This window comes from Salmo salar, chromosome 09 (assembly GCF_965601325.2).
Source record: "Salmo salar chromosome 09, fSalSal1, whole genome shotgun sequence".
In the NCBI taxonomy this organism is placed as follows: domain Eukaryota; kingdom Metazoa; phylum Chordata; class Actinopteri; order Salmoniformes; family Salmonidae; genus Salmo; species Salmo salar.
Genome location: NC_138299.1, coordinates 45126078 through 45151191, shown reverse-complemented (window position 1 = coordinate 45151191; position 25114 = coordinate 45126078). Strand labels below are relative to the sequence as shown.

General features: G+C 42.6%; 1 protein-coding gene across 2 annotated transcripts in view; it reads right to left on the bottom strand.

Moving 5' to 3' along the window:
- Nucleotides 1-11597, bottom strand: part of LOC106611378 (EMILIN-1-A) — a 103710-nt gene extending 92113 nt beyond the window's left edge. Inside the window, exon 1 of one of the 2 annotated variants that reach the window (XM_014211540.3) lies at nt 10890-11597. In XM_014211540.3, coding sequence (XP_014067015.2) covers nt 10890-11038 — 149 coding nt within the window. In that variant the 5' untranslated portion in view covers nt 11039-11597. The remainder of the gene's footprint in view (nt 1-10889) is intronic. The other variant, XM_045723689.2, reaches the window with a different exon arrangement.
- Between the last annotated feature and the right edge of the window lie 13517 nt (nt 11598-25114).

Genomic DNA, 25114 nt, shown 5'->3' with positions numbered 1-25114 from the left:
AGAACACACAACCCAAAAAAGACATTGTTATGTCTAATGTATCTTGGCCTAAGATCAAATAAGTCCAATAACTGTCTAAATTGTTGTTATTTGTGACCTCTTGCCTTTTCACACCCATTTCTTTTGCCAGGTCTCAATACGGTTGGTATTATGTTGGTAAATCAGGGGTGACCAACTCCAGCCCTCATGAGTCACAGTCCTGTTTGGTAACCCTTTCTCCAGAGAATGTTATTGATCTTGTTGAGACTCAACACATTGTCCAGGTATTCGCTAATCAGTTTCAGATTAGAAATAAAAGATGAAAACCAGCAGACACTACAACCTTCACGGTGGTCGGCACCCCTGCTCCAAACCAAATGAACCTAGACGCCCTTCTATAGTCAGGTTAGTATTTCTCCCACTAGTGGTTACGGTTAGTATTTCTCCCACTAGTGGTTACGGTTAGTATTTCTCCCACTAGTGGTTACGGTTAGTATTTCTCCCACTAGTGGTTAAGGTTAGTCTTTCTCCCACTAGTGGTTAAGGTTAGTCTTTCTCCCACTAGTGGTTAAGGTTAGTATTAGGGGAGGGTTAGCTGATCCTGTCCTCCAAGTACTGGGTCCAAGCGTAGGTCATCATTTTACAGGACATCTGTGTTTAGACCCTTGTCCCTTGACCTCTATCCCACCACCACTTGCAACCCCGTATAAACCTCTGGACCAGGCATGCCCTCGGCTCATTGTGTGTGACCATTAGTAACCATGCCCTCGGCTCACTGTGTGTGACCATTAGTAACCATGCCCTCGGCTCACTGTGTGTGACCATTAGTAACCATGCCCTCGGCTCACTGTGTGTGACCATTAGTAACCATGCCCTCGGCTCACTGTGTGTGACCATTAGTAACCATGCCCTCGGCTCACTGTGTGTGACCATTAGTAACCATGCCCTCGGCTCACTGTGTGTGACCATTAGTAACCATGCCCTCGGCTCACTGTGTGTGACCATTAGTAACCATGCCCTCGGCTCACTGTGTCTGACCATTAGTAACCATGCCCTCGGCTCACTGTGTCTGACCATTAGTAACCATGCCCTCGGCTCACTGTGTGTGACCATTAGTAACCATGCCCTCGGCTCACTGTGTCTGACCATTAGTAACATTTAGAACCCTGTCAGCAGCAGGGTAGGATCTGGACCGGTGTTGTTCATACCTAATCCCAGTTCACAGCATTTTCAATCAATTATTTTGTTATTTCTTCAAAGTAAGTAATCTCAGTACAATGATAGATATTTTTGGAAAAACACTTCAGTTCTTGGGGAATGTTAAGTGTTCATTTACAGTTTGTAAAGTGGACAGAAAATAATACCCTCTGTGAAAGTTACGAGACTTTAACGTCACCATTATCAAAAGGTTGAGAAGAAAGCTGTTTTGATAGCTAAAATATTTTGGCAGAGCAGAGCATGAGAGTTGAGCAGAGGGCATTCAGAAGTTCCTCTTTCAGAGGCCCTGAGTATAAAAATCCCCGTTCCATGTGAGTGCTGCATTCTTTGATAAATGTGATTATGGTTTCTGGCATTCCTTTAAAAAACATATTTGATGCATGCATCACGTGTCAAACCCCATCGACTAGTCAGTCGTTCAGAAGACAGAAAAACAACATGTAGCACAGCGGGATAAATAAATCTCCTTAAAAAGTCAATAGGCTCCATCGTCAGTAGGGGTTCCTCCATCGTCTGTAGGACTTCCTCCGTCGTCTGTAGGGGTTCCTCCGTCGTCTGTAGGGGTTCCGCCGTCGTCTGTAGGGGTTCCTCCGTCGTCTGTAGGGGTTCCCCCCTCGTCTGTGGGGGTTCCCCCCTCGTCAGTAGGGGTTCCCCCCTCGTCAGTAGGGGTTCCCCCCTCGTCTGTAGGGGTTCCCCCCTCGTCTGTAGGGGTTCCCCCCTCGTCTGTAAGGGTTCCCCCGTTTTCTGTAGGAGTTCCTCCCAGCCATGACGTACTGTAGGAGTTCCCCAATTGTCTCTAGGAGTTCCCCCGTCTTCTGTAAGGGTTCCCCCGTCTTCTGTAAGGGTTCCTGTGTCTTCTGTAGGAGTTCCTCCCAGCCATGCCGTACTGTAGGAGTTCCCCCGTATTCTGTAGGAGTTCCCCCGCCAGTAGGGGTCGTCTGTAGGGGGTTCCCCCATCGTCTGTGGTAGCTAATTGTGCTTGCAACGCCAGGGTTTTTGGCTTGATTATTGGGACCACCCTTACGTAAAATGTATATGCACGCATGACAGTAAGTCGCTTTGGATGAAAGCATCTCCTAAATGGCTATTATTATTATTATTAATTTTATATTATTGTAAAAAGGGGCCACCCGGTCACTATTCCTATAGAAAATTTGTGGGCAGAACTGAAAAAGCGTGTGCGAGCAAGGAGGCCTACAAACCTGATTCAGTTACACCAGCTCTGTCAGGAGGAATGGGCCAAAATTCGCCCAATTTATTGTGGGAAGCTTGTTGAGGGCTTCCTGAAGCAATTGACCCAAGTTAAACAATTTAAAGGCAATGCTACAAAATACTAATTGAGTGTATGTAAACTTCTGACCCACTGGGAATGTGTGAAAGAAATAAAAGCTGAAATAAATCACTCTGCTATTATTCTGACATTTCAGATTCTTAAAATTAAGTGGTGATCCTAACTGACCTAAGGGATTTTTTATTAGGATTAAATATTAGGAATTGTGAAAAACTGACTTTAAATGTATTTGGCTAAGGTGTATGTAAACTTCCAACTTCAACTGTATGTGTATGTGACTAATAGAATTTGATTTAATTTATAGCTGATGAAGGATGAGTTGCTGCATGAACACATAATGCAGGCTCTTCAACAGTAAGAGTACCGAGTGCCTTTTGTGTCCCTTTGATATTTGAAATACAAATTGTGCACCTATATTAAATGAAGTGCCCTTTTAATATAGACCACACAGAGAATTCAGTCAATCAGATTTTTTATATGGATAATGGCTCACATTTAATGTGATTCATTTATGGCTGTCGCTCATTCTAAGGTCAAACCTGTTATGTGAAATGAACTCTCGTTTTAAATATATTTTCCTAAAGAAACACTGAAATCTAATAGTCAAATCACAGTGTAAAAAGCAGGTGAGCTGGTTTGACTCTTTTTGGACATTTTCTGGTGTTTTGTGGTGGAAAACCGAGCGGGTCGACCCTGGTAACCATACATAGAAAGGATAGAAATGTTTTAGCAATACTTTTTTGGCGTGAAGCTTGCATTTAATACACCCTTGCACAATCAAATTGTATTTATCACATGCGCCAAATACAACTGGTGTAGACTTTACAGTGAAACATTTGCTTATGAACCTCTCCCAACAATGCATAGTAAAAAAAATTATAATAAAAAAAACAAAAATGTAACTAACACAAGAGGAATAAAATAAAATACACAAGGATGGAGCTACTGAATATACAGGAAGTACCAGTACCAGATCAATGTGGAGCTATATACAGGGAGTACCAGTACCAGATCAATGTGGAGCAATATACAGGGAGTACCAGATCAATGTGGAGCTATATACAGGGAGTACCAGATCAATGTGGAGCTATATACAGGGAGTACCAGATCAATGTGGAGCTATATACAGGGAGTACCAGATCAATGTGGAGCTATGTACAGGGAGTACCAGTACCAGATCAATTTGCAGAGGTGCAATGTACTTGAGGTAGATATGTACATGAAGGCAGGGTAAAGTGACTAGGCTTCAGGATAGATAATAATAAGAGTAAAATAAAGAACAGAGCAGCAGCAGCAAATGATGAGTGTAAAAGTGTGTGTTTGTATGTTTGTTTGTTTGTGTTGTGTCGGTATTCAGGAATGTGTGTTATGTGTGTGTGTGAGCGTGCGTGCGTGCGTATTTAGTGTTTGAATGTGTGAGGGATTTGTGTGGGAGTGACAGTGTAGTGTCTATGAGTGAGTGTGTATATGGTGTGTATATAAAGTGTAGTGAGTGTGCGTAGGGTCAGTGCAGATAGTTGGTGCTTCTTCAGGATCGGTGGGTCCCCTGCGGGACGGTTGAGCTAACGTAGGCTAATGTGATTAGCATGAGGTTGTATGTAACAAGAACATTTCCCAGGACATAGACATATCTGATATTGGCAGAAAGCTTAAATTCTTGTTAATCTAACTGCACTGTCCAATTTACAGTAGCTATTACAGTGAAAGAATTCCATGCTATTGTTTGAAGAGAGTGCAAAGTTATTAATAAACAAATTAGGCACATTTGGGCAGTCTTGATACAACATTTTGAACAGAAATGAAATGGTTCACCGGATCAGTCTAAAACGTTGTACATACACTTCTGCCATCTAGTGGCCAAAATCTAAATTGCACCTGGGCTCAATACATTATGACCTTTCTCTTGCATTTCAAAGATGGTACAAAAAAAAATACAAATAACGGTTGGTTTTTTCTTTGTATTATCTTTTACCAGATCTAATGTGTTATATTCTCCTACATTCCTTTCACATTTCCACAAACATCAAAGTGTTTCCTTTCAAATGGTATCAAGAAAATACAGGCTTTAGTGCCTGAGCTACAGGCAGTTAGATTTGGGTATGTCATTTTAGGTGACTTTTTTTTTTTTAAAAGAGCCGATCCATAAGAGGTTTTAATTGACTATATAGAAGTCTGGCTCTGGGGTAGAAGTGTATCGCTGCCTGTTGATCCGAGAGCCAATGCTCCGGTACCTTTTGCCGGACGGTAGCCGAGTGAACAGTCTATGGCTTGCGTGGCTGGAGTCTTTGACATTTTTCCAGGCTCCTCCCTGACACCGCCTGATATAGAGATCCTGGATGGCAGGGAGTTCGGTCCCAGTGATGTAGTGGGCTGTCCGCATCACCCTTTATAGCGCTTTGCATTCAAGGGCGGTGCAATTGCCATACCAAGCGGTGATGCAGCCAGTCAAGATGCTCTCGATGGTGCAGCTGTAGAACTTAATGAGGATCTGAGGACCCATGCTAATTATTTAGGAAGTCCAGGATCCAGTTGCAGAGTGAGAGATTCAGTCACAGGGTCCCTAGGTTGGTGATAAGCTTGGAGGGGACTATGGTGTTGAATACCAAGCTTCCATTCCTACTGATGATGGGGGAACCCCTACTGATGATGGGGGAATCCCTACAGTACATCATGGCTGGGAGGAACTCCCTTCTCTTCCTTACACTTCACCACACCCAACACTAAACTAGCAATAACCTAGACATATCTGTGTGTGTGTGTGTGTGTGTGTGTGTATGTGCGTACGTGTGAGACCCCTTTCGCTCTCCCTCTCCATCCCTTTTGTTAATTATATCGTTTACTTGCTTTGGCAATGTTAACATATGTTTCCCATGCCAATAAAGCCCTTGAATTGAAAGGGATGGAGAGAGAAAGGGATAAAGAGAGCGGGAGCGGGAGTGGGGACAGAGAAAGAGAGGGTGTGTGTGTGTGTGTGTGTGTGTGTGTGTGGTGTGGGCGAGTGTGTTTTTGTGTGCATGTGTGATTCACTGGTGTTACGAGACACTATGATTCCTCCCTAGAGCTCCTGTAAGCCCCCTCAGTGAGTGGGAGGGGAGACGCTGTTTTCATGGAACATTTGGATGAGGGAAGGACTGCTCATCTGTGTTACATTTAGTCTCACTCTCAGCAAGACAGACAGACAGACAGACAGACAGACAGACAGACAGACAGACAGACAGACAGACAGACAGAGACAGACACACACCTTCCATAACAAAGCCATCACATACAGAGAGATGAACCTGGAGAAGAGTCCCCTAAGCAAGCTATTTATTTAAAAAATGTAAATACAAAAAAAAAATATGTAAACATAGGACAAAACACACATCACGACAAGAGAGACAACACACCACTACATAAAGAGAGACCTAAGACAACAACATAGCAAGGCAGCAACACATGACAACACAGTATGGTAGCAACACAACATGGTACAAACATTATTGGGAACAGACAACAGCACAAAGGGCAAGAAGGTAGAGACAACAACACATCACGCAAAGCACCCACAACTGTCAGTAAGAGTGTCCATGATTGAGTCTTTGAATGAAGAGATTGAGATAAATCATGAGAGAACAAAAAGATAATTACTAGACACATTAGAAAAAACATTACAAAAAAGCAGCGCAAACTAGAATGCTATTTGGCCCTAAACAGAGAGTACACAGTGGCAGAATACCTGACCACTGTGACTGACCCAAACTTAAGGAAAGCTTTGAGTATGTACAGACTCAGTGAGAAAAGCCTTCAACGAGCTGTATAAGGCCATTAGCAAACAAGAAAATGCTCATCCAGAGGCGGCGCTCCTAGTGGCCGGGGACTTCAATCCGTTTTACCTCATTTCTACGAGCAGGTTACATGTTCAACCAGAGGGGAAAAAAACTCTAGACCACCTTTACTCCACACACAGAGATGCGTACAAAGCTCTCCCTCACCCCCCATATGGCAAATCTGAGCATAACTCTATCCGACCGATTCCTGCTTACAACCAAAAACTAAAACAGGAAGTACCAGTGACTCGCTCAATATGGAAGTGGTCAGATGACGCAGATGCTAAGCTACAGGACAGTTTTGCTAGCACAGACTGGAATATATTCCGGGAGTCTTCCGATGGTATTGAGAAGTACACCACATCAGTCACTGGCTTCATCAATAAGTGCATCGATGACATCGTCCCCACAGTGACCGTACATACCTACCCCAACAAGAATCCATGGATTACAGACAACATCCGCACTGAGCTAAAGGGCAGAACTGCTGCTTTCAAGGAACGGGACTCGAATTCGGACGCTTATAAGAAATCCTGCAATGCCCTCCGACGAACCATCAAACAGGTAAAGTATCAATTAGAGGTCGACCAATTATGATTTTTCAACGCCGATACCGATTATTGGAGGACAAAAAAAACCCGCTGCCGATTAATCGGCCGATTTTTTACATTTTTATTTATTTATTTGTAATAATGACAATTACAACAATACTGAATGAACACTTATTTTAACTTAATATAATACATCAAAATCAATTTAGCCACAAATAAATAATGAAACATGTTCAATTTGGTTTAAATAATGCAAAACAAAGTGTTGGAGAAGAAAGTAAAAGTGCAATATGTGCCATGTAAGAAAGCTAACATTTAAGTGCCTTGCTCAGAACATGGGAACATATGAAAGCTGGTGGTTCCTTTTAACATGAGTCTTCAATATTCCCAGGTAAGAAGTTTTAGGTTGCAGTTATTATAGGAATTATAGGACTATTTCTCTCTATACAATTTGTATTTCATATACCTTTGACTATTGGATGTTCTTATAGGCACTTTAGTATTGCCAGTGTAACAGTATAGCTTCCGTCCCTCTCCTCGCTCCTACCTGGGCTCAAACCAGGAACACATCGACAACAGCCACCCTCGAAGCAGCGTTACCTATGCAGAGCAAGGGGAACAACTACTCCAAGTCTCAGAGCGAGTGACGTTTGAAACGCTATTAGCGCGCACCCGCTAACTAGCTAGCCATTTCACATCAGTTACACCAGCCTAATCTTGGGAGTTGATAGGCTTGAAGGGGTGGGTATAATTTGTGGAACGTTCCAACAGGAATCTGTTCTAAAAAACGTAAAGTAAAGTAAAAGGTTGCCAACCAACAACGCATACAAAGTAGCAACACATACAAACCTAGCTAACTAGCTGCCGAATAGGCATCAACTCACCACGTAGCTTATTCTTAATGTTTGTCCATAGGCAACTAGAGTGAGGACAGACATTTTTCGGAAATAAACGTGATGAGTGAAAAACGCAATGAAATAGACCACTCCCTACCCGGTATCTTATTCTGCCGCTGTACAACTTTGTATGCGTTGTTTTTTGGCAACCTTGTTATTTACGAAGTTTTTGGAATAGATTCCTGTTGGAACGTTCCACAAATTATACCCGGCTTGAAGTCATAAACAGCTTGAAGCACAGCGAAGAGCTGCTGGCAAAACGCACGAAAGTGCTGTTTGAATGAATGCTTACGAGCCTGCTGCTGCCTACCACCGCTCAGTCAGACTGCTCTATCAAATCATAGACTTAATTATAACATAATAACACACATAAATACGAGCCTTAGGTCATTAATATGGTCGAATCCGGAAACTATCAACTCGAAAACAAAAGTTTTTTCTTTCAGTGAAATACGGAACCGTTCCGTATTTTATCTAACAGGTGGCATCCCTGAGTCTAAATATTCCTGTTACATTGCACAACCTTCAATGTTATGTCATAATTACGTAAAATTCGGGCAAATTAGTTCGCAACGAGCCAGGCAGCCCAGACTCTTGCATATAACCTGACTGCGTGCAATGAACGCAAGAGAAGTGACACAATTTCATGTTAGCAGGCAATATTAACTAAATATGCAGGTTTAAAAATATATACTTGTGTATTGATTTTAAAGAAAGGCATTGATGTTTATGGTTAGGTACATTGGTGCAATGACAGTGCTTTTTTCGCAAATGTGCTTGTTAAATCAACACCCGTTTGTCTAAGTAGACTGTGATTCAATGAGAAATTAACAGGCACCGCATCGATTATATGCAACGCAGGACACGTTAGATAAACTAGTAATATCATCAACCATGTGTAGTTAACTAGTGATTATGTTAAGATTGATAGTTTTTTATAAGATAAGTTTAATGCTAGCGAGCAACTTACCTTGGCTTCTTGCTGCCCTCGCGTAACAGGTAGTCAGCCTGCCATGCAGGCTCCTCGTTGAACTAGTAACCGGAAGGTTGCAAAAACGAATCCCCCTTGAACAAGGCAGTTAACCCCCGTGCCTAGGCCATCATTGAAAATAAGAATGTGTTCTTAATCTGACTTGCCTAATTAAATGAAGGTGTAAGAAAAAATATATATATATTAAAATAAAAAAAATAAAAAAATGAAGAAAAAAAAATGTTTTACTAAATAAAAAAATTACAAAATAAATAAATATCAATAAATTTTAAAAAATAATAATAAAATAAAAATAAATCGGCAAATCGGTGGCCCAAAATAGCGATTAGCGCTTGTTATGAAAACTTGAAAATCGGCCCTAATTAATCGGCCATTCCGATTAATCGGTCGACCTCTAGTGTCAATACAGGACTAAGATTGAATCCTACAACACTGGCTCCGACGCTCGTCGGATGTGGCAGGGCTTGCAAACTATTAAGGACTACAAAAGGAAGCACAGCCGTGAGCTGCCCAGTGACATAAGCCTACCAGATGAGCTAATTAACTCCTATGTGCACTTTGAGGCAAACACTGAAGCATGCACGCTCTCGGTAGCCGATGTGAGTAAGACCTTTAACCAGGTCAACATTCACAAGGCCGCGGGGCCAGATGGATTACCAGGACGTGTGCTCCGAGCATGCGCTGACCAACTGGCAAGTGTCTTCACTGACATTTTCAACCTGTCCCTGACCGAGTCTGTAATACCAACAACTTTCAAGCAGACTACCATTGTCCCTGTACCCAAGAACACCAAGGTAAGCTGCCTAAAAGACTACCGACCCATAGCACTCACGTCTGTAGTCATGAAGTGCTTTGAAAGGCTGGTCATAGCTCACAACAACACCATTATCCCAGAAACCCTAGACCCACTCCAATTTGCATACCATCCTAACAGATCATGCAATCGCTAATGAACTCCACACTGCCCTTTCCCACCTGGACAAAAGGAACACCTAAGTGAGAATGCTATTCATTGACAACAGCTCAGCATTCAACACCGTAGTGCCCTCAAAGATCATCACTAAGCTAAGGACCTTGGGACTAAACACCTCCCTCTGCAACTGGATCCTGGACTTCCTGACAGGCCACCCCCTGGTGGTAAGGGTAGGTAATAACACATTTTCCAAACAGACTGACACAAAATTAAGGAAACTTTGACTATGTACAGACTCAGTGAGCAAAGCCTTGCTATTGAGAAAGGTTGCCGTAGGCAGATCTGGCTCTCATAAGAAGACAGGCTATGTGCACACTGCCCACAAAATGAGGTGGAAACTGAGCTTTACTTCCTAACCTCCTGCCAAATGTATGACCATATTAGAGACATATTTCCCTTAGATTCCACAGACCCACAAAGAATTAAAAAACAAATCAAAATTTGATAAACTTATATATATACAGGGTGAAATACCAGTCTGCCATCACAGCAGCAAGATGTGTGACCTGCTGCCACAAGAAAAGGGCAACCAGTGAAGAACAAACACCAATGTAAATACAACCTATTTTCACATTTATTTTATTTCCCTTTTGTACTTTAACTATTTGCACATCATTACAACAATGTATATAGACATATGACATTTGAAATATCTTTATTATTTTGGAACTTTTGTGAGTAATGTTTACTGTTAATTTTTCATTGTTTCTTTCACTTTTGTTTATTATCAATTTCACTTGCTTTGGCAATGTAAACATGTTTCCCATGACAATAAAGCCCCTTGAATTGAATTGAGATACAGAGACAGAGACAGACAGAGACAGAGACTACTCCAGCGGACTCTCTTTGATGTTTACAGTTTAGACATCATGGGAGAGAAAAGAAAGGAGTGCCTTAGTAGTAAAACATATAATAGCCCAGTTTCTTAGAGAATAACGGTTTTGGGTAATTTATAAAAAACTATAGTTTTTTAACGCTGATTTCCTTTATCGTGTTACACCTGCACTCCAAATGGACACATATGTTTAGCCTGCTCCTTTCACCAAGTTGGGATCCTTCGCTGAGTAGTCAGCTTTGACATATTCAATGCATCAGCATCAGCTTCTCCCAAATGTTTGGTATACCGTTTGTGAGGTGAGGTGAGTGTGTTGTGTGTTTTTGTGTCTTTGTGTGTGTATTACCTGTGCCTGCTTGCCGCCCGGACGCCGTTCTGTGGCAGCGCCTGGGTCTGCCCCGAGTACAGATTATACCGCTGCGGGTACGAAGCACCCCGAACTTCCCCGAACCATGTCAACACCCACAGGAAAAGAAACATAACTGGTCCCGCCATCCCTCCACACGAAACAACAAAACCTAACTTTTAAGTGAAACTCGTAAATAATCCTCCCGTTTGTTAATGAATTTTTATTCCACACGAATAGCGGAGAAGTAAATTCCAATCAGCCGTGATGCACTGTCCCTCTCCAGAGTCGGGTAAGTCCATACTATCGACCCATAGTTAGGCTACAGCGGGATGTGAGACAGTATCTCCAACCCGTCTTCACTTGAACATCGATACTATAGTCCTCTGATTGATAGCACTTATATTGCTTTCAATGATGTCCAAAAGCAGCTGCTATTCACTTTATAATTCTTGTAAATGTGCCAAGACACTCCGAGGCGGATCTGTGAGCCTGCTGTTGTTTTTCCCGACGTTCAAATAAGCTACAGTTTCCGAGAAAAAGTTGAAGCTTTTAGTAATTTAGTAAAGTTATTGCGACGTAAAACTGCAAAGAAGGTAGCTGGAGTTTCAAGGGCAGCAGAATTGGAATGATTATGCTCCCCCTGACCAAGTTCCCCTTCTCTCTCCTTCCCTCCCTCCTTTAGTGCGTTGCCCGACCCCTCCCTAGGCTACATATACAGCATTTACGCACATTTTGCACAGATCTAGGACCAGTTTAAACTCCCCAAATTCAGGTCAGCGGAAACTCTACATTGACATTAGACCAGTGCCTGGGAACATCTTGGGCTAACTCCCGAATGAGAACATCGTCTATATTTACTGTCACTTATCTGACCGCAGCACCGGTATACAGTATCTGCTCTTGGACAAACGGATGAGTTTTCTTGAAAAATAACTGAGGAGTTAGGTGTGTTTAGCTAGGGATGTCTTTGAAAACGTCTCTGTGGAAAAGAGACTGGGAAGTTGATTACATACACTTACTTTCCAGTTGCAATCCTACTTTCTGCACAGAATATACAGTTGAAGTCGGAAGTTTACATACACTTAGGTTGGAGTCATTTAAACTCGTTTTTCAACCACTCCACAAATTTCTTGTTAACAATATATAGTTTTGGCAAGTCGGTTAGGATATCTACTTTGTGCATGACACAAGTAATTTTTCCAACAATTGTTTACAGACAGATTATTTCACTTATAATTCACTGTATCACAATTCCAGTGGGTCAGAAGTTTACATACACTAACTTGACTGTGCCTTTAAACAGCTTGGAAAATTCCAGAAAATTATGTCATGGCTTTAGAAGCTTCTGATAGGCTGATTGACATCATTTGAGTCAATTGGAGGTGTACCTGTGGATGTATTTCAAGGCCTACCTTCAAACTCAGTGCATCTTTGCTTGACATCATGGGAAAATCTAAAGAAATCAGCCAAGACCTCAGAAAAAATTTGTAGACCTCCACAAGTCTGGTTCATCCTTGGGAGCAATTTCCAAACGCCTGAAGGTACCACATTCATCTGTACTAACAATAGTACACAAGTTTAACCTCTCTGGGGTAGGGGGCAGTATTTTGACATCCAGATGAAAAGCGTGCCCAAAGTAAACTGCCTGTTACTCAGGCCCAGAAGCTAGGATATGCATATAATTGGTAGATTTGGATAGAAAACTCTAAAGTTTCCAAAACTGTTAAAATAATGTCTGAGTATAGCAGAGCTGATATGGCAGGTGAAAACCTGAGAGAAGTTTTCCATTGACTGCCTATGCAGTATCAATGACTTAGGACTCAGATTGCACTTCCTATGGTTTCCACTAGATGTCAACAGTCTTTAGAAATTGTTTCAGGCTTGTATTCTGAAAAATGAGGGAGTAAGACCACTCTGAGTGAGTGGACCTGGGAACTCCCAGAGCTGTTTTCTGTGCACGACTGAGAGTGCGCCTTTCTTGTTTTTCTTTTATATTGACGAAGCTATTGTCCGGTTGAAATATTATTGATTATTATGACTAAAAACAACCTGAGGATTGATTATAAACATCGTTTGACATGTTTCTACAAACTTTACTGATACTTTTGGGATTTTTCGTCTGCCTGTTGTGACTGCCTTTGAGCCAATGGATTGCTGAAAAAAAACGTGCCAACAAAACTGAGGTTTTTGGATATAAAGAGGGACTTTATTGAACAAAACAAACATTTGTGTAACTGGGAGTCTTGTGAGTGCAACCATATGAAGATCATCAAAGGTAAGTGATTTAATTTTATCGCTATTTCTGACTTTTGTTACTCCTCTACTTGGCTGGTAACTGTTTGTAATGTTTTGTGTGCTGGGCGCTGTTCTCAGATAATCGCATGGTATGCTTTCGCCATAAAGCGTTTTTGAAATCTGACACAATGGTTTGATTAACAAGAAGTTCATCTTTAAGCCAATGTATAACACTTGTATGTTTTATTAATGTTTATTATGAGTATTTCTGTTTTTGAATTTGGCGATGAACGTACTTTGGTGCGAAAAGTGCAAATCAATCCCAGAACAAAAACAAGGACCTTGTGAAGATGCTGGAGGAACCAGGTACAAAAGTCTATATATCTACAGTAAAACGAGTCCTATATCGACATAACCTAAAAGGCCGCTCAGCAAGGAAGAAGCCACTGCTCCAAAACCGCCATGAAAAAGCCAGACTACGGTTTGCAACTGCACATGGGGACAAAGATTGTACTTTTTGGAGAAATGTTCTCTGGTCTGATGAAGAAAAAAAAAAAATAGAACTGTTTGGCCATAATGACCATTGTTATGTTTGGAGGAAAAAGGGGGAGGCTTGCAAGCCGAAGAACACATCCTAACCGTGAAGCACGGGGGTGGCAGTATCATGTTGTGGGGGTGCTTTTCTGCAGGAGGGACTGGTGCACTTCAAAAAATAGATGGCATCATTAGGAAGGAAAATGATGGAGATATATTGAAGCAACACCTCAAGACAACAGTCAGGAAGTTAAAGCTTGGTCACAAATGGGTCTTCAAATGGACAGTGACCCCAAGCATACTTCCAAAGTTGTGGCAAAATGGCTTAAGGACAACAAAGTCAACATATTGGAGTGGCCATCACAAAGCCCTGACCTCAATCCCATAGAACATTTGTGGGCAGAACTAAAAAAGCATGTTCGAGCAAGGTGGCCTACAAACCTGACTCATTTACACCAGCTCTGTCAGGAGGTATGGGCCAAAATTCACCCAACTTAATGTGGGAAGCTTGTGGAAGTCTACCTGAAACGTTTGACCCAAGTTCAATAATTTAAAGGCAATGCTACCAAATACTAATTGAGTGTATGTTAACTTCTGACCCACTGGGAATGTGATGAAAGAAATAAAAGCTGAATTAAATCATTCTCTCTACTATTATTCTGACATTTCACATTCTTAAAATAAAGTGGTGATCCTAACTGACCTAAAACAGGGAATTTTTACTAGGATTAAATGTCAGAAATTGTGAAACTGAGTTTAAATGTATTTGGCTAAGGTGTACGTAAACTTCCGACTTCAACTGTATGTCCTCATCTGAAGGACCATTGGGTTCCATGATAAGAGGTTAAAATCAAATCCCCCCCCCCCAAAAAAAATAATCTGTAAACAGTTAGCGTCACAAAAGTAGTGGCATAGACCACTAGGCCTAAGTCATTACAGATATTTAGTGACTTACAAATATTTCCATTGATATACCTCTTAAGTTCCTGATACAGTCTTAGAAAAAAAGGTTCTGGATAGAACCAAAAAGGGTTAAATACTTGCTTCATATATGGCAGCCCTAAAGGTTCTATATAGAACCAAAATTGGTTCAACATAGAACTCTATAATCGAACCCAAGTGTTCTATATGGAACCAATTTTGGTTCAGTGAAGACGAACCCCTTAGTTTCTGATCAAAGAACCTGACAAAAAGGTTCTATATAGAACCTTTGGGCTGCCATATATGAAGCCAGCAATATAACCCTTTGGTTTTATCCAGAACCTTTTTTTCTAAGAGTGTAGCCTATTCTCTAAAATCCATTCATTCATGCATTTGTTAGACTATTCATTCCCGTTCAAATTATCTAGTCATTAGGGTCAGTGGCGATTTTAGCAAGTAAATCTTGGCAGGGCAAACCCCCCACCACAAAAAAGAGTGATGCATGCCAGCAAAGCCACTACACAACTCAACAAAAAACAGCCCAACAGCAGTCCCAACACCTTACCACTGTTACACCTGGCTATCAGAGGAGCCTTGTCTGGCAGCGTTACAGTTCATTCAGCCTCATTTACTGCCTTTTAAAAAAACATAGCTGATATGGCTGACTTGCTTATAAATTGTGGTTTCTACTGACAGTTGAGATATACAGACTATGGCATAAGGGGACGACAAGCAGATAAGAGGAAATCCGTATTTTCGATTAAGACATTAATGAACGAGCTAGGACGGACGTAGTCAATATAACTATTTGTTCAGCACTTTTGAAATGTACAGCGACAGAATTCAGAACATGGGCCGTTCTTACAGTGTTCTCCCTGTAAACCAAGTCAGAACCGTAGGATAAATAAAGGGGTATATAAGCAGACAATGAAAGCTCTTACAATATTCAATAATGCTATTTCTCTAAAACAGGCTATAGGCTGCACCAAGTCAAAACCGTAGGCTAAATTATGAGTGGAAAAGGGACACAATTATTAGGGTGAGGCACATGGGCTACTAACAGCTTACTACACAACATACACTTAGTATTACTTTCTTAGCTACAGTATACATATCTCCCTGGCATATTACATCATTTATGCAGCAGCATACAAGACATTTTTGGATTCACCTTCTTGTTCTGTGCTCACTTGAACAGGAAGGTCGCGCGGCGGTCCTTCGTGGGCAAATTTTGTCATCAAACTTTGTCATCAAAGTCTGGCATTCTCTGCCTTTTTGGTGCTTTCAAGACAACTGAGAACTCGGAAAAAAACAGAGTTGAATCATGATGACGTCAGTAATCTTCAGGTCGGAGCTCTAGAAAGAGGCCAGAGTTCCCGACTTGGAATTCTGAGTTGGATGACCGTTTTGAACTTGTTTTCCCAGTCAGAGCTTGTTATTTTTGTAGTTCCCAGTTGTCTTGAACTCACTGAAGTCTGAGATTTCCCAGTTCTGAGTTTCCATTTGTTTTGAAGAGAAGTCATGCTGGATTGACAGCATGGCCAATGTTGAATGTTTATCCTTTTAAGCTTGGAAAAGAGACCTTTAAACCCAGACCTGGACCACACATCCACTCCATTGAATAGCAGGCTAGTGATTGCTTTGCAATGCTTGCAGTTAGCCACTGATTCCAACCAAATCACTGATTGTTGAATTTGCGATTTCCAACTTGTGTAATGTTTATGTCCAATGAGCACTGATACGTTTTATCTATAATTTCATATATATTTTTTCGTATGACAAGGATTGAAAAGGATTTGCCAATAGCTTGCTAGCTATGATTTTGAAAGTATGATGTTGACATGTACAGTGGGGGAAAAAAGTATTTGATCCCCTGCTGATTTTGTATGTTTGCCCACTGATAAAGAAAGGATCAGTCTATAATTTTAATGGTAGGTTTATTTGAACAGTGAGAGTCAGAATAACAACAAAAAAATCCACAGAAACGCATGTCAAAAATGTTATGAATTGATTTGCATTTTAATGAGGGAAGTAAGTATTTGACCCCCTCTCAATCAGAAAGATTTCTGGCTCCCAGGTGTCTTTTATACAGCTAACGAGTTGAGATTAGGTGCACACTCTTAAAGGGAGTGCTCCTAACCGCAGCTTGTTACCTGTAAAAAAGACACCTGCCCACAGAAGCAATCAATCAATTAGATTCCAAACCCTCCACCATGGCCAAGACCAAAGAGCTCTCCAAGGATGTCAGGGACAAGATTGTAGACCTACACAAGGCTGAAATGGGCTACAAGACCATCGCCAAGCAGCTTGGTGAGAAGGTGACAACATTTGGTGCAATTATTCGCAAATGGAAGAAACACAAAAGAACTGTCAAAATCCCTCGGCCTGGGGCTCCATGCAAGATCTCACCTCGTGGGGTTGCAATGATCATGAGAACGGTGAGGAATCAGCCCAGAACTACACGGGAGGATCTTGTCAATGATCTCAAGGCAGCTGGGACCATAGTCACCAAGAAAACAATTGGTAACACACTACGCCGTGAAGGACTGAAATCCTGCAGCGCCCGCAAGGTCCCCCTGCTCAAGAATACATATACATGCCCATCTTAAGTTTGCCAATGAACATCTGAATGATTCAGAGGACAACTGGGTAAAAGTGTTGTGGTCAGATGAGACCAAAATGGAGCTCTTTGGCATCAACTCAACTCGCCGTGTTTGGAGGAGGAGGAATGCTGCCTATGACCCCAAGAACACAATCTCCACCGTCAAACATGGAGGTGGAAACATTATGCTTTGGGGGTGTTTTTCTGCTAAGGGGACAGGACAACTTCACTGCATCATTTGATGGGGCCATGTACTGTCAAATCTTGGGTGAGAACCGCCTTCCCTCAGCCAGGGCATTGAAAATGGGTCGTGGATGGGTATTCCAGCATGACAATGACCCAAAACACACGGCCAAGGCAACAAACGAGTGGCTCAAGAGGAAACACATTAAATTCCTGGAGTGGCCTAGCCAGTCTCCAGACCTGAATCCCATAGAAAATCTGTGGAGGGAGCTGAAGGTTCGAGTTGTCAAACGTCAGCCTCAACCTTAATGACTTGGAGAAGATCTGCAAAGAGGAGTGGGTCAAAATCCCTCCTGAGATGTGTGCAAACCTGGTGGCCAACGACAAGAAACGTCTGACCTCTGTGATTGCCAACAAGGGTTTTGCCACTAAGTACTAAGTCATATTTTGCAGAGAGGTCAAATACTTATTTCCCTCATTAAAATGCAAATCATTTTATAACATTTTTGACATGCGTTTTTCTGGATTTTTGTGTTGTTATTCTGTCTCTCACTGTTCAAATAAACCTACCATTAAAATTATAGACTGATCATTTCTTTGTAAGTGGGCAAACGTACAAAATCAGCAGGGGATCAAATACTTTTCCCCCCACTGTACACTACCGTTCAAAAGTTTGCGCTGTTCTGTGAAGGGAGTAGTACACAGCGTTGTACCAGATCTTCAGTTTCTTTTAAATTTTTCACATGGAATAGCATTCAAATCTCAGAACAAGAATAGACAGACGAGTTTCAGAAGAAAGTGCTTTGTTCTGGCCATTTTGAGCCTGTATTCGAACCCACGATTGCTGATGCTCCAGATACTCAACTAGTCTAAAGAAGGACAGTTTAATTGCTTCTTTAATCACCACAACAGTTTTCAGCTGTGCTAACATAATTGCAAAAAGGTTTTCTAATGATCAATTAGCCTTTTAAAATGATAAACTTGGATTAGCTAACACAACGTGCCATTGGAACACAGGAGTGATGGTTGGTGATAATGGGCCGCTGTACGCCTTTGTAGATATTCCATAAAAAAATCTGCCGTTTCCAGCTACAATAGTCATTTACAACATTAACAATGTCTACACTGTATTTCTGATCATTTTGATGTTATTTTAATGGACAAAACAGTTGCTTTTCTTTCAAAACAAGAACATTTCTAAGTGATCCTAAACTTTTGAATTGTAGTATATGTTGACATCAGTCCAATCAAAGCTACTATAACATGATTTGATATAATTTTATATGTGGCCAATGACCTTGAGCCTTCTTGGATGGGCACTTCTAATGTAACTCTATGGCAGCACCCAAGGGCCTTCAATTGTCGAGCTCTACCCTTAGATTTGGCAGTGACATACTGTCCTCATGAGTGAAAGAACATTGAGCCAATCGCTGCGCAACTAGAGAACATTACCAATCCCTACACTTCGTATTTTCCGGTGGCTGCCCCACCACCACAGAAAGCACTGAGCTAGGCTGCAACACCTGCATTTTGGAACTGCCTTACTCAAGAAAGCAAAAAAGAGACCATGTTTGTATTCAGCTTTATTTTTTATTTTATTTTTTACATTGTTTGCAAACTGATATGTGACACGTATTAATGCAAAAATAACATGCAAAACAAACTGACGGGTCGCCACTGATTAGGGTAATCCAGATAATTCCACATTTATTCATTTTGTGGAGTTTAATTGTATGACTCAATGCAACCTCCAAGGCAAATTGAGACATTTGCCATAACTGCAGGCAACATAAATTACGGAGTGTGTTGCCATCTGTAGATTATGGTGTGTGTTTCCGTTTGAATAACTATTCATGAGGGAATGTGGTAATAAGTAATGTGTTGCTCAGTACTCTTGTCTGTGTAGCTGTGCCTGTCATCAGAACACTTCCCCAGGATGTCCTCCTCCACCAAATTCAAAGCTCCTTAACTAACTGATAGGATGTCTCCCTCTCATCTCCATTCAATGCTTCTTAACTAACTCCCAAGATGTCCCACTCTCCTCTCCATTCAAAGCTCCCTAACTAACTCCCAGGATGTCCTCCTCTCCTCTCCATTCAGAGCTCCCTAACTAACTCCCAGGATGTCCTCCTCTCCATTCCTCTCCATTCAGAGCTCCCTAACTAACTTCCAGCATGTCCTCCTCTCCATTCAGAGCTCCCTGACAGAACACAAAATCAACTGCACTAGTTGTTCAGGCTCTGGTTTTGTCCCATCTCGATTACTGTCTGGTAAAATGGTCAAGTGCAGCAAAGAAAAACCTAGCAAAGATGCAGCTGGCTCCAAACAGAGCAGCCCTTGCCCTTAACCGCACATACAGAACTAACATCAACAACATGCATGCCAGTCTTTCATGGTTGAGGGTTGGTGAGAGATTATCTGTTTATCTTCTTCTGAGAAATATTACTGTGACACAAATTCCATATTGTTTTTATAATCAAATAACATTCATCTCAGACAGCCAATACATACCCCACAAGAAAAAAACTAACTAAAAAACAGCTCATGGAACGGCGGGGACTGTGAGGGGACACACAAACACATGCACACAAAGACACACTAACACACATTATTTTTTAGTTGTAATGTTTGTATTATTTTTTAGTTGTAATGTTTGTATTATTTTTTTGTTGTAATGTTTGTATTATTTTTTGTTGTAATGTTCGTACATCATTTTATTTTACATGTGTGTGACTGTCCTTGTCTATCATTGTAACAGTGTTTTGTTACTTGTCATGTTTTGTGTTTTTGTGGACCCCAAGGAAGAGTAGCTGCTGCTTCTACAAAAGATAATGGGGATCCAAATCAACAAACAAATAGGAATGTCATACATTTCTTATTCATTTAAAGGAATCCAAACCCCCGCCTCTTTTCCCCCATTCTGACAGAATTTGTTAGAATATTAGGCAGAGGGGTATGTGTACGTTTCTGCATGTGTGTTTGGGTTTTGGAGGATTCCGTCCAATCAGATATACATTGAGAGGTCACAAGCTCATATTAACAGTGAACGCTACCATGCAATCAGTGCTGTATAGTACTTTAAAGTTCATATTAAAGGGATACCTCTGGATATTTTGGCAATGATGCCCTGTATCTACTTCCCCAGAGTCAGATCAACTCATTGATACCATTTTTATGTCTCTGTGTCCAGTATGAAGGAAGTTAGAGTTAGTATCCCCAGCCAATGCTAACTAGCATTACCATGCAATCAGTGCTGTGTAGTACATTAGAGGAGGGTTTCCCAAACTTGGTCCCACTAACCCTAGCATTACGCAGCTGATTCAAATAACCAGCTCATCATCAAGCTTTAATGATTTGAATCAGCTGTGTAGTGCTAGTGCAAAAACTAAAACGTGCCGGGACCAGGTTTGGGAAACCTTGCATTAGAGCGCTACCATATGATCACTGCTGTGTGGTACCAGTAGGTTCTGCTATCTTATCATAGGAAAAGGCTTAGACATGTCCCTCAACTGAGACTGCTCTTCTCTGTGTCACAGTGGCACTCTGCACTGCCAAAGCTGACTCTCTCTCCTCTGTTCTCATCCTCCTAGATCTATCTGCTGCCTTCAACACCGTGAACCATCAGATCCTCCTCTCCACCCTCTCAGGGCTGGACGTCTCAGGCTTTGCACACTCCTGGATTGCATCCTACCTGGCAGGTTGCTCCTACCAGGTGACGTGGAGAGGATCTGTGTCTGCACCACGTACTTTCATTACTGGTGTCCCTCAGGGCTCGGTTCTAGGCCCTCTCCTCTTCTCTATACACCAAGTCACTCAGGTTTGTCATATCCTCACATGGTCTCTCCTATCATTGCTATGCGAATTACACGCAACTACTTCTCTTCTTCCCCACTTCTGACACCCAGGTGGCGACACGCATCTTTGCTTGCCTGGCAGACATCTGCACTTAGAGGTCGGCCCACCACCTCAAGCTCAACCTCGTCAAAACGGAGCTGCTCTTCCTCCCGGGGAAGGCTTGCCATCTCAAAGACCTCTCCATCATGGTTGACAACTCCACTGTGTTCCCCTCACGGAATGCAATGACCCTGCACAACACCCTGTCGTGCTCTGCAAGCATCAAAGCAGTGACTCACTCTTGCAGGTTCATGCTCTACAACATCCGTAGAGTACGACCCTACCTCAGACAGGAAGTGGTACCTGTCCTAGTCCAGGCACTTGACATTTTGGTAGTTTATTAGGATCCCCATTTGCTGTTGCGAAAGCAGCAGCTACTGTTTCTGGGGTTCACACAAAACATAAAACATGACCTAATACAGAACATTAACAAACAAGAACAGCTCAACGACAGAACTTCAAACTACATACATTGTCATCTCCCATCTGGACTACTGCAACTCACTGTTGGCTGGGCTAGCCCGCTTGAGCCATCAAACCCCTGCAATTTATCCCTGCATCCTACCTGGTGTTCAACCTTCCCAAGTTCTTCCATGTCACCCTGCTCCTCCACACACTCCACTGGCTTCCAGTTGAAGCTCGCATCCACTACAAGACTATGGCGCTTGCCTACAGATCAGCAAGAGGAACTGCCCCTCCCTACCTTAAGGCTATGTTCAAAACTTACACCCCAACCCGAGCACTGCTTTCTGCCACCTCTGGTCTCTTGGCCCTCCCACCCCTACGCAAGGGCAGCTCCCGCTCAGCCCAGTCAAAGGGCTTCTCTGTCCTTGCACCACAAAGGTAGAGCCAGCCTCCCCCTCAAGCTAGGACAGCAGAGTCCCTGCCCATCTTCCGAAAACATCTGAAACCCTACCTCTTATATAATCCCTCCCACCCCATATAAAACAAAAGCTTTTTTGTGAACTAACACTCACACTTGACTTTTTTTTCCCACCTTACTAGGTTGTTTGCTGATAGCTGCTTTATTGAGGAAAAAAAGATATTTACTATGACTGTGATATGTGATTGTCCCACATAGCTCTCTCAAGATGAATGCTCTAAACTGTAAGTCGCTCTGGATAAGAGAGTCTGCAAAATGACTGAACATGTCAAATTAACAGAACACACTGGATAGGGCAATACATTTGAAACATCTCTATTGTATTTTATAGATTGCATTATATTTGACGTTACTATTAACATATAATTTAAAGTGCTACCAAATGTTAACTAGTTTCCATCTTTATTTTTATTCTGTTCTGTAACGTGTTAAACTTAAATTCATGTACAGCTACCCACATGTAGTGTTATCCTTATTGATATAGAGATACATTTACAAGAAAGTTGTAACATTGATAGCAGTTACAAATGCTAAAACACACCACACACTGAGTCTTGTGTATGAAGAATCAAAGGTGAGAGACCAGCCCGATGTGATTTCTGCCAGTCACCCAGCTGTTTGTTGCCTTAGTAATCTCACCCAGGCCATTTTGGAAATACCCCGCCACACCCCACCCTCTCTCCTCTCCCTTACGTGCACCAGCTGCGAGGGGGGACGAGACACACGTGGAGCACGATCACTGTCCCACTTCGTATGTCTCAAAACAATAGCTGTGTTTACAATACAATTAGGGTGTCCCCCTCAGATCCCCACTACCAGTCACCAACCACCACCGCCTGTTTCCTCTCTCTCTCCTCCAACATCTTGAGAGAGAGAGAGAGAGAGAGAGAGAGTGGAGAGACAGACAGAGAGAGAAGGAAAAGAGGGAGGCAGGCAGAGAGAGGGACGGAGGGGTTTGCCCACATCTGAACAATCCTTCTTTTATACATCCACAACATCATCATTTTGGAACCAGGCCTCACACCAGAAACACAGTTCACACCCGACCACAACCTGTGTGTGTGTGTGTGTGTGTGTGTGTGTGTGTGTGTGTGTGTGGGGGGGGGGGGGGGGGGGGGGGGGGGGGGGGGGGGGGGGGGGGGGGGGGGGGGGGGGGGGGGGGGGGGGGGGGGGGGGGGGGGGGGGGGGGGGGGGGGGGCACTCCAACATTGAAATTAATAGTTTTGGGGAAACACATTCTCAAACTATTTCTACGAGAGTGCGATGGGATGCCAAGCCTGTGGAACGTTCTGTGGAGACCCCAGTTTGATTGTTGACCAGGGAAACATAACCAGATCGTTGGGTCACGAGACTGCTACTAAGTACTCTATACTACATAACCAAGGCCTTCGCTTGGCAGTGTGAGTTTGTATTCGCTGTTTACGGTTAGACCGTATTCCTGTGGTTCTCCACACAGTTGGTCACCATGACCCCAACTCAAATCGTTACCATGGGAACAGATACAAGTGAAAGTCATCTGAACGGTTTTATATAGGGGACTATGGAGTGGCCATGGCCTGTGACAGCTAGCTTTACTAAGGCACTATGCTCTCTATCTAAACTGGTTCGTATGGGAGCTCTGTTTCGGCATGAATCCAATGCATGTCTCAGGGTTCTAGTTAAGGGTGTTTGTTTGATTTGGTACCATGGGAACAATTACCAAGGATATTTGTAAATAATAGATTTCAACAACACGTCAGCGCTTTAACAAGCCCACCATTCTCAAGCCTATCAAATCTACTTCCTCCACTTTAGGAGAAGTGGTCAGGCAGCAGAAATCCCCTTTTCATCAGTCTTGACCTCCTCAGACACCAGATGATTCATCTTAGGTTGACAGGACTAATAGTGTTCTGTTCAATTCATGGAAGGTCATAGGTTATATCAAGCAAAAACTTGGATTGCGGTGACCTATATATATATATATATATACTATATATACTGCTCAAAAAAATAAAGGGAACACTTAAACAACACATCCTAGATCTGAATGAAAGAAATAATCTTATTAAATACTTTTTTCTTTACATAGTTGAATGTGCTGACAACAAAATCACACAAAAATAATCAATGGAAATCCAATTTATCAACCCATGGAGGTCTGGATTTGGAGTCACACTCAAAATTAAAGTGGAAAACCACACTACAGGCTGATCCAACTTTGATGTAATGTCCTTAAAACAAGTCAAAATGAGGCTCAGTAGTGTGTGTGGCCTCCACGTGCCTGTATGACCTCCCTACAATGCCTGGGCATGCTCCTGATGAGGTGGCGGATGGTCTCCTGAGGGATCTCCTCCCAGACCTGGACTAAAGCATCCGCCAACTCCTGGACAGTCTGTGGTGCAACGTGGCATTGGTGGATGGAGCGAGACATGAAGTCCCAGATGTGCTCAATTGGATTCAGGTCTGGGGAACGGGCGGGCCAGTCCATACCATCAATGCCTTCCTCTTGCAGGAACTGCTGACACACTCCAGCCACATGAGGTCTAGCATTGTCTTGCATTAGGAGGAACCCAGGGCCAACCGCACCAGCATATGGTCTCACAAGGGGTCTGAGGATCTCATCTTGGTACCTAATGGCAGTCAGGCTACCTCTGGCAAACACATGGAAGGCTGTGCGGCCCCCCAAAGAAATGCCACCCCACACCATGACTGACCCACCGCCAAACCGGTCATGCTGGAGGATGTTGCAGGCAGCAGAACGTTCTCCACGGCGTCTCCAGACTCTGTCACGTCTGTCACGTGCTCAGTGTGAACCTGCTTTCATCTGTGAAGAGCACAGGGCACCAGTGGCGAATTTGCCAATCTTGGTGTTCTCTGGCAAATGCCAAACGTCCTGCACGGTGTTGGGCTGTAAGCACAACCCCCACCTGTGGACGTCGGGCCCTCATACCACCCTCATGGAGTCTGTTTCTGACCGTTTGAGCAGACACA